The sequence below is a fragment of the Canis lupus genome, chromosome 20 (assembly GCF_011100685.1).
Source record: "Canis lupus familiaris isolate Mischka breed German Shepherd chromosome 20, alternate assembly UU_Cfam_GSD_1.0, whole genome shotgun sequence".
Classification (NCBI taxonomy): Eukaryota; Metazoa; Chordata; class Mammalia; order Carnivora; family Canidae; genus Canis; species Canis lupus.
The window spans coordinates 46,106,776-46,124,723 of record NC_049241.1 but is presented as its reverse complement, the minus strand read 5'-3'; the positions used below and the strand labels follow the sequence as shown (position 1 = coordinate 46,124,723).

The 17,948-nt window shown below is 50.4% G+C and overlaps 1 protein-coding gene across 10 annotated transcripts in view; it reads right to left on the bottom strand.

The window, feature by feature from the left end:
* Nucleotides 1–17,948, bottom strand: part of CPAMD8 (C3 and PZP like alpha-2-macroglobulin domain containing 8) — a 76,842-nt gene that overhangs the window by 21,178 nt on the left and 37,716 nt on the right. For all 10 annotated transcript variants that reach the window (XR_005375031.1, XR_005375032.1, XM_038566939.1 and 7 more), the window contains 6 exons: nt 14,139–14,292; nt 13,642–13,772; nt 11,312–11,363; nt 5,454–5,752; nt 4,615–4,840; nt 2,048–2,224 (listed from right to left, as the gene is read on the bottom strand). Coding sequence is in view for 8 of the 10 variants with exons in the window: in XM_038566939.1 (XP_038422867.1) it covers nt 2,048–2,224; nt 4,615–4,840; nt 5,454–5,752; nt 11,312–11,363; nt 13,642–13,772; nt 14,139–14,292 (1,039 nt within the window). In the remaining 2 variants the exon portion in view is untranslated. The remainder of the gene's footprint in view (nt 1–2,047; nt 2,225–4,614; nt 4,841–5,453; nt 5,753–11,311; nt 11,364–13,641; nt 13,773–14,138; nt 14,293–17,948) is intronic.

The window sequence follows — 17,948 nt, the reverse complement described above, 5'->3', positions numbered from 1 at the left end:
TCCTTTTTCCTGAGAAGGAATGGCTCTGGATCATCAGGCCTGCCTCTGGAGGTCTTGTACAGAAACACAGGCACTGTGGGAACCTTGACAGGCCAGGAGGCAGGAACCTCAGGCCGGCCTCAGGAATCAAGGTGCTCACCTGCCTCAGTTTCCCCCATCTGAGAGGGATCTGACATTACCTCAGCTGGGCACATGCGAGCCCTTCTTGAAGGCAGAAATTTCCAAGGTTGCGCCTGTGGGTTCTTCTCTCACTCTGGCTGGGACCTGGTGCCCTGGCTGACCAATCCAATCCAGGGGAGCCTGGGATCTCGGAATCCCCCACCACTCACCCCTGCATGGTCTCAGGCTGGCTGCTTCCGGGAGTCTCACTTTGCTCATGTGGGAAATGAGGACCATTATAATCTGGGGGTTGCTGGGAGGTGCACGTACCTGCCTGCGGTGAATGCCAGCTTCACAGCTGGGTCAAGCCTTCCCCTTCCTCCCCTTCACCCCAGCTCCAGCCCAAGGCCAGAAGCACACATCAGAAGACCTCAGGACCTTGGCATCAGCTGACTTAACTCCCCTGCTACACAGATAGGAAACTGAGGCATTTCCTGAGGCCCTACCTAAGGACACACAGCAGGTGCCTACGACGGAGCTGAGGCTCCAGCCTCCCCCGTGCCCCTCCTGTGGGGCCAAGACAGGCAGAGGGGGCGGGTCAGGCTACTCAGAGGTCCTACCTCTATAGGTAGGGCTGTATTCTCTCTACACATGGGGTTGTACCCTATCCTAAGGATCTGATTCCTGGTGATAGAAGATATTTAGCGGTGCATGATCTCTGAGGCTGTTCAGTGCTGTCTTATTTATTTCTGAAGATGTTCAGTGCTGTATTATTTCTTTTTTTTAAGATTTTATTTATTTATTCCTAGACACAGAGAGAGAGCGGCAGAGACACAGGGAGAGGGAGAAGCAGGCTCCACACAGGGAGCCCGACGTGGGACTCGATCCCAGGTCTCCAGGATCACACCCCAGGCTGCAGGTGGCATCAAACCACAGTGCCACTGAGGCTTCCCTGTATTGTTTATTTCTGAAGATATTCAATGCTGCGTTATTTAGGGGAAAAGACTGGAAATACCCCTGGCACATCCAAGAGAAGAGTTTATTTAGTATGTTGTATTCCGTAAATGTCATGGACAAAGAGCGTAGACTCGAAAATGATTAATGAGCACATCCAGAGGTCCACATCCAATTTTACTTCTGGACACCCAGCCCATAGAAATTCACCAAGTACCCGGACAAGATGACTCAGGGCAGCACGTATCTCAAAGCCCTAACGTGAAGCTGTTCCAGCTTCCATCATCGGACACGCTGCCCCTGGTCCCACCTCGAAGCAGTGAGGGCCAACAGGACCACGGCTCTGCACAGCCCTGGGAGGACAAATCACACACACAGCGTGTGGCTGGGACACTCTATAGAATGCCACGTTACAAGACACCAAGGGCGACAATGCTAACCTGTGTTGCTGGAAAGCGGTAGTGTAAATGTGGAGCCAACGTGGACGGGGAGACTATAGAGAGTTATTTTGCTTTTCTAAATATTTTTATAATGCTATTATATTGCTCTTCTTATTTAAAAAATCTACATTAAAATTTTTTTAAGATTTTATTTATTTGAGAGAGAGAAAATGAGAGAGCACAAGGAGGGGAGGGGCAGAGGGAGACGGAGAAGCGGACTCTGCTGAGCAAGAACCCCACCTCAAGGTTTGATCCCAGGACCCCGAGATCATGACTTGAGCCGAAGGCAGATGTGTACCCGACTGAGCCACTGAGGCACCCCCCGAGAATCTACACTTAAAAGACACCATTCCTCTCCCCATAGCTGATTCCCAGCATTCAGTGCCTTGTCCTAACAGGTGCAGACACCAGGCTCCTGCTGACAGTGACCAGATGGGGCCACCCCGTGTGGCCTCTTTCACCCACTTTGGTCCCCCCCCATCTGCTATGCCAGGCATGTGAGCTGCTTTCCTCTCCATGCCCTCCACCTGGGCAGTCTCCCCCCACTCCAGTACCTTGTACCAGGTAGTCCGTGGTCTCTTGCTCCACCTCGGAGCTGAGCTGCCGGGTTTTCTGAAGATACTTCAGGACAAAGATGTTGGGTGCAAAGTGGATCATGTTTTGCTCTCCACAGCCAAAGGGCAGCCGCAGGAGGTTGCTGAGGTGGTTCAGGGTAGGCCCCATGACGTCTCCTGGTGGGAGGAAAAGAGAGCTGGGCTGTGGGCTGGCCTCCACTGGTGCCCTGGCTGTCCTAGGGATAGCTTCCCCAGGGTGGCCTATGGCCTAACACTGGCCACCCACCCTCTGACTGCCAGCGCTGCCCTTTGGGACCAGACTGTGACCCGTGCCCACTTAGCCCAACGGGTGCCCTGGCTTTGGCAGCCACCTGCTGGAACTCTCCTACACACCTCCCTCTATGTTCTTTAGTCTCAACTCCGTGTTCTTTCTCTACCTCCTCATGAGCTGAATGTTCATTTATTTTCTTTTTTTTTTTAAGATTTATTTATTCAGGGATCCCTGGGTGGCGCAGCGGTTTGGCGCCTGCCTTTGGCCCAGGGCGCGATCCTGGAGACCCGGGATCGAATCCCACGTCGGGCTCCCGGTACATGGAGCCTGCTTCTCTCTCTGCCTGTGTCTCTGCCTCTCTCTCTCTCTGTCTGTGACTTAAATAAATAAATAATAAATAAAATAAAATAAAAAAAAAGATTTATTTATTCATTCATGAGAGACAGAGAGAGAGAGAGGCAGAGACACAGAGACATAGGCAGAGGGGAAGCAGGCTCCCTGTGGGCAGCCCAATGTGGGACTCAACTCTAGGACCCCAGGATCACACCCAGGGCCAAAGGTAGATGCTCAACCGCTGAGCCAGCCAGGGTGTCACTGAACAAGGTTCTTTGTGGCTTTTTTAAAGATTTTTTTTTATTTATGAGAGAGAGAGGGAGGGAGGGAGGGAGGGAGGGAGGGAGGGAGGGAGGGAGAAGGAGAAGCAGTCTCCATGCAGGGAGCCCAATGTGGGACTGGATCCCGGGTCTCCAGGATCAGGCCCCGGGCTGAAGGTGGCACTAAACCACTGAGCCACCTGGGCTGCCCTCTTTGTGGCTTTTAAATCAAGTGCATTTAAAGCTATACATTTCCAGGTACAACTTTGGTTGCATCCCACAAATGGTGACAGGTCAATCCAGCCATTGTAGTTCCATTTTAATTTTTTTTTTTCAAACTTCCAGTAGGAAATGTGATTTTTCTCTTCAATCATGAGTGTTTAGATTTTTTTTTTAATTTTCTTTTTAAGATTTTACTTATTTGTTCATGAGAGACACAGAGAGAGGCAGAGACATAGGCAGAGGGAGAAGCAGGCTCCCCATGGGGAGCCTGATGCGGGACTTGATCCCAGGACCCCAGGATCACACCGAGTCAAAGGCAGATGCTCAACCACTGAGCCACCCAGGCATTCCTTTTTTTAAGTTTCTGTACATTTTGTGACATTGTTGATGTACTTTTAAGTTCTTTTTTTTACATTTCTCCCATGCTTTCCTCTCTTCGGCACTTTGTCTTCCTCTTCTTGGCCTCTCTGCACCACACATGGCTGACAGGCCCTCCAGAACTCCTGCTGTTCTGTGATCACACCTCCCTTCCTCCCCTGGCTTTTCCTCCTGCCCCACTGAGGCTGCCACTGCTCCTGCAGTCGCCATCCATGGCAGGGCCTGCCTACTTTCTCATCACCCTCCTCTGAGCTTCTCAGCTTCTTCTTTACCTTTCATCCCCCTGTGCCAAAGGTACTGGCATACAGGTCCCAGTCTTTACCCCCTCTCCATCCCGGCCCATCTGCTTGCTCCCTTGTGCTACTACACAGACCACTTGCCCGTACAGTCATCTCTGACTTGATCTTCTGCCTCAGAAATAATAAACTTCCACATCCTCTGATATGGCCCCAACCACCAACCTGTCTGGGCTCCAGGGCTTCTGTCCTCTGATGTCAGAGAGCCCTGAGCCCCCACATTCAGGTTTGTCGGCCCCTCCTGGCCTCTTGCCTTCTCTCTACACTTCCAACACCCAACACCATGTCGAGCACACGGTCCCCACTTTCCACTCCTGTATCTGGGCAGGATACAGGAGACAACCCACACCCTATAGACCCCCAATCACAGCCACTTACTCCTGCTCAGCAGATGCTCTAGGTATCTGTCCCTCTCACCAGGACCCCCACCTCCCACCCTGCAGCTGGCTGACTTCACCTAGATATTCAGCCTTCTGGCACATCACCCCACGCTCACTGCCTTCATGGAATTCACCACCTGCCCTTTGGGGTTTCCTCACACAGGGCTTGGACAGGCTGGGTCTGGACCCATCTTCTTGGGCACACTGAGAACACCTCAAAGACGGTTGGGGCCATCTCCGGGTCTGCCTCAACATGGAGAAAGCACCAGAAGCTGCTTGTTGGGTGAGTGGGTATGGGGTTGGAAGCCCCAGAGCTACAGATCCCCTGTAGAGGCCAATGTGAAACCAAGCCTGGAGTGGACACCCTGCCCCTTGGCCTGAGTCTTCACCCCCCTTCTCCCCCGGCCAGGGTACAAGGTAGACGCACCTATGACGGAGGCCACTGCCCGCTCAGACCCAGGGATGGCGCTGTGCGGGACTCCCAGGGTGAAGGCCTCACTGTAGCTCTCGTCCACCTCCACCTTCTTCCAGATGCGGAACTCACCCATGGAGCCCCAGCCAGTGGAGAAGCCGATGAATCGGACCTCTGGTGGCCTGGGGAGGGTCCAGGCCATGATGACAGACTCATTGGAAGGCTCTGGACCATGGCCAACCTGAAAAAAGAGGCCAAGGCTGCTGGATGCTGGAAGGAAGCACACAGTGGTACTCAGGCAGCAGTGACGCTGGCTAGGGCGTCACACAGAAACTAAAGGTGACCTCATCCACTAGACACACAAGTGTTGCATCTACAGATTCCAAAGTCATCGGACTCCCTGGAATCTCTGGGCCTTTGCACATGCTATTCACTCTGCCTGGAACATCCTCCACTCCCCCAGTTGCCTGGTGAACTCCTATTCATGTTTAAAAACCCAGTTTGGCTATGTCCCTCCTCTAGAAAGCTATGTTTGCTGCTCCTTCTCTATGTCCCCTTTGCCTGGCCCATGAAGTACCCCAGCCCCCATTTCACCTGCTTATATGCTCTTTCCTTCTCCATGACTACCCACTATCCCTCAGCTCCCAGATCCCTGGGGGCTTCCTCCAACACAGCTCTCACTTTTTAATTTTTTTTCGTAAGTGGCTCCAGGCAGACTGTGAGCAACCTGAGGTGCTGCCCTGTGTTTATCCTCCCTCCTCCCTGACCCTGTCAGAGCCAGACACAGAGCAGGAAGCAGCAAATGCCATGGAGCATGAGGTTCCCATGCCCAACCCCAGTCAGCCCAGCCATGCCTGGATGAACCCGCCATGCCAGCTGATCCAGAATGTTCTGAATTCATCCCAGGAGAGGATCTTGGCCGTGTGTGTGCTGGCCACAGGGTCGCCCATCTTGCTGGTGGAGATCCAGGACCTGGTGTTCTGGTGGCCCCCCAGGACAATCTCTATCATGCCTGCCGTGTCCTGGGGCCCGGCGGACAAAGCCACTCGAGCATCATTGTGGGCTCTCACAGCCACATCAAAACGGGTGAGACACAGTGGCCGCTGCACATACTGGAACTCATACTTGTTGGGTGTGGAGATGTGGACTCTCTCTGGATGGAGGGAAGGAGAGAGGGTGTTGAGGGGGTACCTGGAGGCATCCTGCCTCTCCCTGCCTGTGCCTGGAGCTTAGAATCAGGACCACGGGGGGCCAGTCCCACTGTGGTTCCTCATGCAGCTGCATGAGGAATAGCAAACGGAGCTGGCTTAATGAAGCTTTGCCAACAGGGCACAAAAGATGAAATGCTCACAGGAATAAATCCTACAAAAGATGTGGAAAGATCTGTATACTGGAGACTGCAAAATGCTGTTGAAACTAATTAAGACTCAAATCAGTGGCAAGATAGACAGTGTCCGTGGATCAGAAGACAATACTACACATACGTTAATTATTTCCCAAACTGATGTATAAATTCATTGCAATCTCAATCAAAACCCAGCAGGGTCTTTGGGGGAAATTACAAAGCTGATTCCACAATTTATATAGAAACATCAAGAATCTAGAAGAGCCAAAGCAACTTTGATAAAGAACCAAGTTAAAGGACTCACACCTCTGATGCCGAGACTTAATCAAGTGCTCAACAGAACAGAGTAGGGAGTCCAGAAATGGACCCACACGTGTATGAACAACTGATTTGCAACAAAGGTGTGAAGGCAATTCAATAGCGAAAATCGTTTCCAGAAGTGGTTAACCCAGAACAGAAAAGGGAACTCCGATCCACATCTTACATGGTCTCCAAATATCAACTTGAAATGGATCATAGCTACTTTTAAGTTTCTAATACCACAAACTTTGAGGAGAGAACGTAGGATTTGGGAAAGATTTCTTAGATATAACAAAAGCATAATCCATAAAAGGAAAGATTAATCGACTGGACCACACTGACATGAGAAACTTCTGCTCTTACAAAGACACTATTAAGAGAAAGAAATAACAAGCCACACCCTGGGAGAAATATCTTTGTGAAGCATTTATCTGGTAAAAGACTTGTATTCAGACTTTTATAAAAACTTCCAAAACTCAACTTAAAATAAATGTTAAAAGATTTGAACAGCCACTTCACCCCCCAAAAAATATACCAGTAGTAAACAGGCACGTGAAAAGATGCTTGAATGATGGAAATGCACGTTAAAAACACAATGAGATACCATCAGACACTTATTAGAAGGGCTAAAATTAATCAGACTGACAACCCCAAATGTGGGGTGAGGAGAAGGAAATGATTCCCACCCCCGTGCTGGTGGGAATGCAAAATGGTACTATTACTTTGGAAAATAGTGTGACCATTTCTTAAAAGGTTGAATGCATACCTACTGTATGATTTAGCCATTCCACTCATAGGTAGTGACTCAAGAGAAAGGAAAGTTTATCACCATACAAAGACTTGTTCATGAATATTCATAGCAGCTTTATTGGAAATAGCCCCAAACTGGAAATAATTCAAATTATCCATCAACAGGTCAATGAATAAAAAAAGTGCATTGCATCCATTCAATGGAGTCCCACTCAGCCTTAAAATGATTGAATTATTGGTACACACAACATGGATGCATCTCAAAATTCTTATGCTGAGTGACAGATACCAGATAAAAAGAGTACATTTTATATGATTCCATTTATATAGAAGTCTAGAAAGTGCAAAGTAACCTACAGCGACAGAAGGCAGGTCAGTAGTTCCCTAGTGACAAGGGTAGACTGGGTGAATGATTACAAGGGAGCATGACTTTGGGGGTTAATGGAGATCCTCATGATCTTAGTTGTGATGGTTTCATGGATATACACATATGCCAACACTTACCAAACTGTACACTTAAAATACGCTTGATTTCTTGTATATCAATTATACCTCCATAAACATGTTAAAGATATTACCGACTTTACCTTGAATACAAATATATATTCAGCCTAATGTAAATTATATTGTAAAAAATAGAAGCAACCTATGTGTCCAACAATACTTCAAAACATTCCATAATGGTCAAATTATGGAGCAGACATTTGATAGAACATATTGAAGATGTTTTGAAATGTTTGTAAAGACTACAAAAACAAGGAAAAGTGCTCAGGATGTGTGAAATGAGCAGAGCAGAATGCAAATTTTATATAGTTCATGAGTTAAAACTATGTTAAAACAAACAATCAAAAAAAATTTAAAAATAAATAAATAAATAAATTTTAAAAATTAAAAATAAAAACAAACAACAATCAATCCTATGAAACCAAATAAAACAAAATGTCAGAAGAGGTCATCTATGGATGCAAACCAGAGGAGGTATTTTTCCTTCTTTCTATTTCTATCTTTCTAAGTTCCCTGTAATAGTTAGGTATTGCTTTTTGTTTTCCCAATTTTTGTATTGTTGTAAAATACACATAATGTAAAATTGGCCTTCTTAACCATTTTTAAGTGTACAGTTCAGTGGTATCAAATACAGTCATATTGTGCAAACATCATCGCTGCCCGCCTCCAGAACTCTTTTCACCTTGCAACACTGAAACTCTGTCCCCATTAAACACCAAGTCACCAACCTCTCCCCACAGACCCTGGCTCCCACCATTCTACTTCCTGTCTCTGATTTTGACTTCTCTAAGTACCTCATACGACTGCAATCTTACAATATTTGTACACATGTACCACTTTTTTTAGGGGGAGAGGGGCAAAGGGAGGGAGTGAATCCTAAGCAGGCTACACACCTCTTTGTGGGCCTCAAACTCACAACCCTGAGATCATGACCTGAACCAAAATCTGTAGTCAGACCCACACACGTATCACTTTTAAAAGTGATTTTACTTTAAAATTTACTGAGATAATTGCAGATTCACAGACAACTGTTAAGAAACAATATGGAAAGATCTGTGTCCTCTTTTTTTTTTTTTTTTTTTTTAAATTATTATTATTATTTTTTTAATTTTATTTATTTATTCATGATAGTCACAGAGAGAGAGAGAGAGAGAGGCAGAGACACAGGCAGAGGGAGAAGCGGGCTCCATGCACCGGGAGCCCGACGTGGGATTCGATCCCAGGTCTCCAGGATCACGCCCTGGGCCAAAGGCAGGCGCCAAACTGCTGCGCCACCCAGGGATCCCTGTGTCCTCTTTTTTAAGATTTTATTTATTTAACAGAGAGAGAGAGATAGCGCACCAGAGAGCACATGCAAAGGGAGTAGCAGAGGGAGAGGGAGAAGCAGGCTCCCCGCTGAGTAGAGAGCTGGATGCGGGGCTGGATCCCAGGATCCTGGGATCATGATCCGAGCGAAGGCAGACGCTTAACCAACCGAGCTGCCCAGGCACCCAAACTGTGTCCTCTCGACTCAATATCCCCCAGTGGTATCTCGCAAAATTCTACTACAGGATCACAATTGGGATATTGACATTGATACAAACCATTAAACTTATTCATATTTCCCCAATTTTATTTGGACAGGATCCCTTTTATTGCCCTTTATCACCATATCCACACCCTTCTTTGCCATCCCAGCAATGAGTAATATGATTTTCATTTCTAAAATTTTGTCATTTCAAAAATACCATAAATGGAGTCATTTATGGACCCTTTTGGGATCAAGTTTTTTTTTTTCACTCAATTCCCTTCATCCAAGTTGCTGCAAATATCAATAGTTTATTCCTTTTTACCAGTGAATAGCATCCCAAGGTACAAATGTACCATGATTTGTATAACCATTCATCCACTGAAGGACACCTAGACTGTTTCCAGTTTGGGGCTATTACAAATAAAGCTCATATGAACGTTTGTGTGAATATAAATCTTCATTTCTCTGGGATAAATGCCTAGTAGTGCAATTTCTGGGTGCTAAGCTTGGAGCATGTGTAGCTTTTTAAGAAACTACCAGCAGTGGCCATACCATTTTATAATTCCCACCAGCAAATGTATGAGTGATCCCTTTATTCCACATCCTGGTCATCTTTTATTGTGGTAACTTTTTTTTTTTAAATTTTAGTCTTCCTGGTAAGTGTGCATTGATAACTCATGGTGCTTTATTGTGCACTTTGCTAATGGTTAATTATGAACACCTTTTCATATACTTATTTGCCATGTGCATCTCCTTTGGTGAACTGTTTATTTCTTTTTCCTGCTTTCTTTTTTTTTTAAGTTATCTCTACCCCCAACGTGGGGCTCAAACTCACAACCCTGAAATTGAGTTGCATGCTCCACCAACTGAGCCAACCAGGTGTCAGGTGTCCCTCCTTTCTCCCACTTTCTAATTGGGTTGTTTTATTTATTGTTGAATTTTGAGAGCTCTTTATATATTCTAGGTGCTAGTCCTCTGTTAGATCTGGGTCTGGAAAGATTTTCTCCCAGGCTGGAGCTTGTATTTCTTCCTCTTAACAGCATCTTTTGCAAAGCAGCTTTTTATCTTTTAAGTAGACTCCATGCCCTGTGGAGCCCAATTTGGGCTTGAATTCATGACCCTGAGATCATGACCTGAGCTGAGATCAAGAGTCAGACACCCAACTGAGCCACCCAGGTGCCCCTTGCAAAGTAGTTTTTAATTTTGATGAGGTCCACTCATCAGTTTCCTTTTATGGGTCGTGCTTTTTAATATCATGTCTAAAAACTCTTCACTTAGCCTAGATCCCAAAGATTTTCTCCCAATTTTTTTCTAAAAGTTTTATAGTTTTACATGTAAGTTCACAATCCATTTGAGTTAATTCTTGTATAAAATGGGATCTTTAGGTCAAAGTTCATGCTTTTGCCAATAGATGTCCAATTACTCCAGCACTGTTTGTGGAAAAGGCTCTCCTTCTTTCATTGAATTGCTTTTGCACTTCTGTCAAAAATCATTTGAGCATATATGTACCATATTGCTATTTATTACAAAAAAAGGGGAAACATGTCAAGAGGAAACCTGTGTCTAGAGTGGTCCATGTGGGTCATGGGACAAGTTGTGGGGAATGCCTTGGCAGTGGCAACCCCCAGGGACTCCTTTGCTCTGCCACCTGCCAAAGCCTGCTGGAAGACTGCCCAGTGCCAGGCTAGGCCTGAGCTCCAAGCCAGATGGCTCCTCTGGCACGGCCTAGACAGGGAGAGGGTGGACCCTCCCACCAGCAGCCCAGGGTCATGTTCCACCTAGCATTTCCCTCACCCCGCCAAGGCAGAGGCATGGAAGGGTGTTTCTCCGGCCATTCTGTCCACTGGGCACTCTGTTCTCATTTCCCTTTCACGGATCATGTACAAGTATAATGTCAATTTCAGGGGACTGGGGCAGATCCCAAATCCCACACCTTTTGGAACTCGCTTTAATTTCCTATTTTCTCTATAGGCCCAGGATTCTGGGTCAGTCTTGCTTTCCCTGATGTGACTCTAAGAGCTCCCTTCCCTGGATCCTGGCCTTCTCACCCCAGGGCCCCAAGGACAGCCCTATTCCCACCCACAGACTCTTCTCATTGGTGTCTCCAGTCTACATTCGTGGGCTGCAGGGCAGACCCCCGGCCCACATTCTGGCTCACGATTGTCACCAGCCTAGACATCTCAATTCTCTGCTGCTGCGTCTTCTGAGCCCAGGAAGGGCAGGCATCCACTTTGCAGTGGGAGAGCTACAACAGTGTGGGAGTAAGGGCCCACGTCCTCAGCAGGGCAGGTGCAGGGACTCACCATTGGGACAGAAGAAAACACTGTAGGTGTACGCACGGGGGGCTCCTTCCGGCTGCAACAGAGAGATGGGGAGAACTGAGTGTCGCAGGGGTGGTCAGCACAGGGCAGTGGCCACCTTTCTATGGCAGTGGCTCTGGGTCTAGACCCTGCAGGGCAATGCCAACATCACAGGGACACAGAGAAGGACCAGGCTGCCTACTTCCCAGGCCAAGGTGGGGAAACTGAGGTTCATTCCCCTTCTCCAGACTCTGGTCAAACCCACTCACCAACTGCTCCTAGCCTTGTCATGCTTGCCACAGTCCCCACCTCTGTCCTCCTGGTGTAGGAGGTAGCCGGGGAGCCAGGCAGGGTGACACTGGCTCCCCCTCCATCCCATAGAGCACACACAATGGGAAATAACTGTCACCCGCTTCCCGTAAGCCTCTTGGGAATGTGTTACTGTCATCTTCAGTCTCCTCCCCAGCAGATGGCATGCAATGTCCACCAAATAACTGATCCAGCAAACAAACCATGTACCCAGAGCTCCCTGGTGCGGTGGAGGAGGAAAAGGGTGCTGCCGCTTTATCAAGACACACATCTGCCACCTCCTGTCTGAGAAATCCCTTTTTCCAATTCACCCTTCAGGTTTTTTTCCATTGACATCTTGGGTCCTCTGCTGTCTAAATGTCACCTCCTGCCCCCAGGACAGCTTGCACGAAGCTGTGCTGGCAGATGCTGCAGGCAGAGCAGACTGCTGAGTGCTGAGCAGTGGGAATGGGAGGAACAGCCCAGGCACAGCGGCCCCTGAGAATTCCTCTCTGTGTGGGACACCTGGGTGACTCAGCAGTTGAGTGTCTGCCTTTGGCCCAGGGCGTGATCCCAGGGGTCCTGGGATTGAGTCCCACATCAGGCTCCCTGCATGGAGCCTGCTTCTCCCTCTGCCTGTGTCTCTGCCTCTGTTTGTCTCTCATGAATAGATAAATAAAATCTTTAGGGGATCCCTGGGTGGCTCAGCAGTTAACCACCTGCCTTTGGCCCAGGGTGTGACCCTGGAGTCCCGGGATCGAGTCCTACATCGGGCTCCCTGCATGGAGCCTGCTTCTCCCTCTGCCTGTGTCTCTGCCTCTGCCTCTCTCTCTCTCTCTCTCATGAATAAATAAATAAAATCTTTTAAAAAACATCTTAAAAAAAAAAAAAGAATCCTTCTCTGTGCATTGAGAAATTCCTTCCGCAGATGGAGGCGGCAAGAGCTCTAGGCCTGCCAGTCAGCCTGGATGCTCTGCACGGCGTGCCATCTCCTCTGGCTACAGGAGGGTGGGCAGTGGGCCAGGGAGCGTGCTCGGGCTGAACAAGAGGCTGCCAGGGGTCTCTGGGTTTCCCGTTGAGGCCATCCCATCCTGCCAGCTCACGGAGACTTCATTCCTCATCAGATGACACGCCTGTCCCAGAGGAATCTATCACGTCACATCAACAACCCTGTGCCAATGACTCGTCCACCCCTGGGAGTACTGCCCAGTGCGTGCGTGACTCCGGGCGCTGATGGAAATCATTCGTGCTCAGCACTGCCAGGACCACAGCCAGGACGGAGGGCAGCTGTTTGCAGCTGGGCCACTGGGGAGGGGCGCACACTCGGGATGCTGTGAGGAGTTTCATCGGCGCCACTGGGGCAGCGTGAGTTTCTCAGCAGGGCTCTGGGCTCCGAGGTGTTCGAGCAGCGCCCATAAAGATAGGGCATCACTGCCACTGCGTGCCCAGGACTGCAAGGCATCGTGTACATTCTCTCTGGCCCTCCCACACTATGGAGGCAACTGTGAGCACCCCTGATGTATGGAGCGGCATTGGACTATCTGAGACACTAAGTGGCAGATCCTAGATTCCCAGCCGGGGGGCAGGGAGCTGGGGTGTCAATAAGACGCCAACACCTGGGCCCCTGTGGTCTAGGCGCTGTGTCCTCTCTGCCTGGGCATCCTAATGACAAGCCTCCAAATACCAGGTCCCAATCCCTACAACTGCCAGTGACAAATAGGAAGTCGGAGGTGGAGGCGCACCACCCTCCAAGATGGTCAGCGTGGGGGGCAGAGGACACTTCCCTGCAGCCCTTGTCAGTCCCAGGCTGCTTTACCACATGTCACTCTGCACCACAGTGGGGCTGGATGCTGCAGTCCCCTAGTGAGGAAATGCAGAGACCCCTCACCTGCCCCAGGACTGAGAGCAGGACCCATGGGAGTTGCCCCAGCCCTGGGCAGAGACCACATACTCCAGCCAGCACTCCCCCCTCTACTCCCTGCCCAAGCCCAGGGTTGATGGAATCGGGCCCCAGCCAAGTGTCCTTGGTGAGGACACGGGCTTACCTCAACCATCACACTGCGCCTGATGTGATCCCTCCCGGTGGGGACCCTCCGGTCAGCGAAGCTCTCCTCCGCGTGTTTGACGGACTGCCCATCCCTGCAGCAGCTTGTTTCTCCGTAAGCTAGGGCTTTGGCTGCAGAGATTTGAGAGCTCAGGTGCTTGCTGTCAGAACAGGCTCCCACCCAGCAGGGAGCCGGACCGTCCCTCCCCCTCATCCCACATGGTGTGTGTGCAGGTGTGCCACACGTGTTGTGCAAGCATGTGGGCACGCATATGTGTGCTATGCTGGTGTGGCCCCTAAGCTCAGCATCCTCGAGGTGAAGCTTCGGGCCTCGCCCCCAGGGACCACCCTGCCCTACCTCCTGATGTCCTGCCTCCCCAGCTGCCCTCCTGACCTCATCTACTGCCTTGCCCACCCCGCACCTGTGCCTGGCTTCAGCACGCGGACCTGGTGGTGGCCCAGAGGGTGGGGGGATGCCTGAGGCAGCAGGGGCCTCACCTGTGACATTGCTGATGCCCAGGTCACTGAAGGAGAGAACCACCCAGGCAGGCTCCGTCTCCCCAGAGGCCACGCACATCTTCTTGGTCAGATGGCGTTTGCCTGGGTGCCCGACAAACCGGATGCCCTTGGGAACAGAGATCTTCACGTACACCTGCAGAGGGTGGGACGCTGCTCGTGGTGCCCGGGATGTGTGCGCCCTCCCAGCACATCACACCGCCCACAGCATCAGCTCTCTCCAAAAGCCATGCTCGTCTCGGAAGGCCCCCTTTCCGTTTCCAATCAGAACCAACTATTCACCATTGTCTTGCTGGGAGGCCCCTCTTCACTTCAACCCCCGACACCCCACAGAGCCAGCTTCCCCTCAGGACCAAGGCTGACTCAAGGGCAGCTTCTCCTGCCACGTCCACCCACGGCACCAGATGGGAGGGACTGCTCCACCTTTCCAGGCCCTACAAAGCACTTCTTCTGAGGTCCATGGTGTCACAACACAGTTCTGTGTGTGTGCGCGTGTGTGCCATGCATGCACGCATCTCTGTGGGCATACCTATGTGTATGTGCGAGTGTGGCATATGCACACACATGTGCATGCATATAACCATGCACAATGTTTGAGCGCATGCATGTGCATGTGTGTCTCTACGTGCACGTGCAGTTATACCTTCCAATCTAGAACAGGCTGTTTGGTCCACATCCATTTGTCCAATCAGCATATATGAAGCACCTAGTGGGTGCAGGTGCCTACGAGGAGCTAAAGTAATGAAGCCAAAGAGAACGCGAGTGACCCCAGGCCACAGGGGATCAACATGCATAAGTCCCACACGCATGCATGTGTGATGGGGAGGAAAGGAGATGAGAAAAATCTAGCAGCAAGTGGGATGGAGCGTCTGAATCCTACCAAAGGACAAGCCCAGCTGGACCAGAGGGTGAACAGCTGGTGCAGGATGCGTCAGGAGCCCCCACATCCCTCTGAGTCAGCGTTCTCCCAAAGAAGAAAGAAAAAACTCAAGAGCCAAGGTCCTGGGTAGAAGGACCGGCTGTCCGTGTTGGGGGATGTAGATGGGTCTGATTCCCTGGTGCCCTGGGGATGCGCAACAAACCAGCCACCAGTGTTGGAGCTAAAATGGGCACCTGAGGGTCTTGCCTGCCAATTCTTCGAGGACCCTCCCCTTGTGTGTGTGTGGGGGAACCATCCTATAGATCAGGGATCAGCCTGCACTTATTCCAGATTTTTAAGACTGGGGTCCTATTCCCCTGGCTATACTCTATATTAAAAAATATGACAGAGGGATCCCTGGGTGGCGCCGTGGTTTGGCGCCTGCCTTTGGCCCAGGGCGTGATCCTGAAGACCCGGGATCGAATCCCACGTCGGGCTCCTGGTGCATGGAGCCTGCTTCTCCCTCTGCCTGTGTCTCTGCCTCTCTCTCTCTCTCTGTGTGACTATCATAAATAAATAAAAATTTTTAAAAAATGACACAGAATGGACCATGCAGGCACCAGGCTCTAGGGCTGCGTGCTCTGAACCTACTCCACATTGGCCCCTGCCTTGGTTTCCACCACAGCAGCTCTCACCCAAATGAATGCACGAGGCTCTGACCTTCTCCCCTCTGCTTTCCCCAGAAGACCATAAAGCCCAGCCAGATTGTGTGTTGGGCAGTTCCCGGGACAGGCTAAGCTGCCTCCTGCCTCTGTTGCTTGTGTATGCTGTTCCCTCTTCCTGGGATGCCCTTCCAGGCCCTGGTGCCTGACTCAAACGTTGCCTGGAGATTCTCAAGGTCAAGGGAGCTGCCCCTTCCCAGGGCTTGCCTGGCTCCCTGTGAATACCCAGTTCTAGCATAGCTCTGCCCCAAACTCCCCGTGAGACCTTGGACATGTAACAATGCATCTCTGAGCTTCCTATCTCTCTGGGAACGATCCCATTCACAGCTCTTCCTCCCCGGCCCACGCAGGTGCTTGGTATCGATGCAGGCAAAATCCCGAGGCCAGCACTGGCCACGGAGGTTAGCGGTGTCAGCGCTCCCGAGGTCACGCACAGGTTGACCCCATGCCCTGGGCCCTGGGGTCCTCTGAGGTCTACACAAGGCCCAGCACACACTGAGCACTTGGGCAATTGGTTCTGAGTGACAATGAATGCGAATCACCAGCGTTTTACATCTAGGGGCTCCTTCTGGTGACCTCTTGATATTTCATTCCTATTTTGGAATCTGTACTGGCTGCATTTTTTTTCCAGTTGAAATTTTCCATTAATTAAAGGCTGAAGGGACAAGAAGCTCCTCGGTGACAGTACACGAATATGTGGCTCTTCTATAAAGTCAAAGAAACACCAGCAGGAAAGTCAAATGTAAACACCAGCGTCGAGCTCATCCTGTGCCAGCCAGACAGCAGCACGAGAGGCCCTTTACTAACCTTCAGGCCGTCACATGCCATCGCGTGCAACATGCTTTTGGGCAGATGTAATCATTCAGGGGACGCATAGCATTTGCAAAGGGCAAAAAAGGAGTAAAGCATCTCAGGTAAAGCTCAAGGTCACCTTCAGCCCGGCTCAGAATGCTTGCTGTCCCCGGCTCCAGGCCAGGCCCAGAAGTGATCACAGACCACAGCCATCCCCGTGGACACTCATGAGGGGCCCTCACACCTACTCTTTCCCTCCTGCCCCAGAGAAGCCAGTGGGGGTGACCGGGGCCAGGTTGAGCTCTCACGCTGAGTTTACAGATAGGGAAACTGAGGCAAAATAAGGCTGTAAATAGAAATGCCAAGCGAAAGTCCAGTCTTCTGGGGGCAGCGAAGTGTGAATGTCCTGAACCCTCAGCAGCCTTGGGCACCCCACAAATTGCAAAATCCAATTTCTCTCTAGCCAAATGTTCTCATTTTTTCAGGAAAAAAATGGAAATCTGGGATTTGGGGATGAAATCTTTAGTTTCCACAGTGTCTGGTTGAGGCTGCAGGTCACATCCTTTGCCCTTGGTATGGAATGAGCCAATGGCCCTGGGGGCTCCCCACGTACTCGGGCAGGGCCAGGGGGATATCAGCCATGTCCCCAGAGTGTGGCTTGTCGGAGTGAGGCTGAGACCTGCAGACGGCAGGCCTGCTCCCAGATGGACCCCTGATCCTGCACCCCACTCACTCCTCCACCCACGGCCTTGGCTTTCAACCTCAACCCCAAGGACTACCCCTAACTGTGGAGAACCCTCCCCATCTCCCTTCCTTCCTCCCACCAGCTGACCTCCAGGCCTTGCCAGTGCTCAAAGGATTACAAAGGTGGTGAGTGTGTCCTAGCCTCTCCAAGCTGTACTGTTACACAGACCCAGACTCCCCGAAGCCCCATTTCCCATCATGTACCCACCCGGTCTCACAGGCACCCCCTCCCCTGCTGTCCTTACTCATCCACAGGGTCTGAAATCCTCCCCAGCCTCCGAGGTCAGCCCTAAGTCTGCCCCCTTGGGGTAGCTGTTATGGGTTCAGTTGTGGCTTCCAGAAAGCTATTATGAAGTCCTAAACCCCTGTCACCTGTAAACATGATCTTATTTGGAAACGGGGTCTCTGCGGAGGTCGCTAAGTCACGATCAGGTTATTGGGCTGGGCTGTACTCCAGCAGGACTGGGATCTTTAGAAGAGGAACCACAGACACAGAGACATTGACAGAGGGAAGACACGCAAGGGAAGGCCACGTGAAGACAGGCTGCAGTTTGGAGGCACGAGGGGGAGCTCCCTTAGAGCCTCTGGGAGGAACCCACCCTGACCACCCTGGAGCCTTAGACTCTGGCCTCCAGAACTCTGAAAGAACAAGTTTCTATTGTTTCAAGCCTCCCA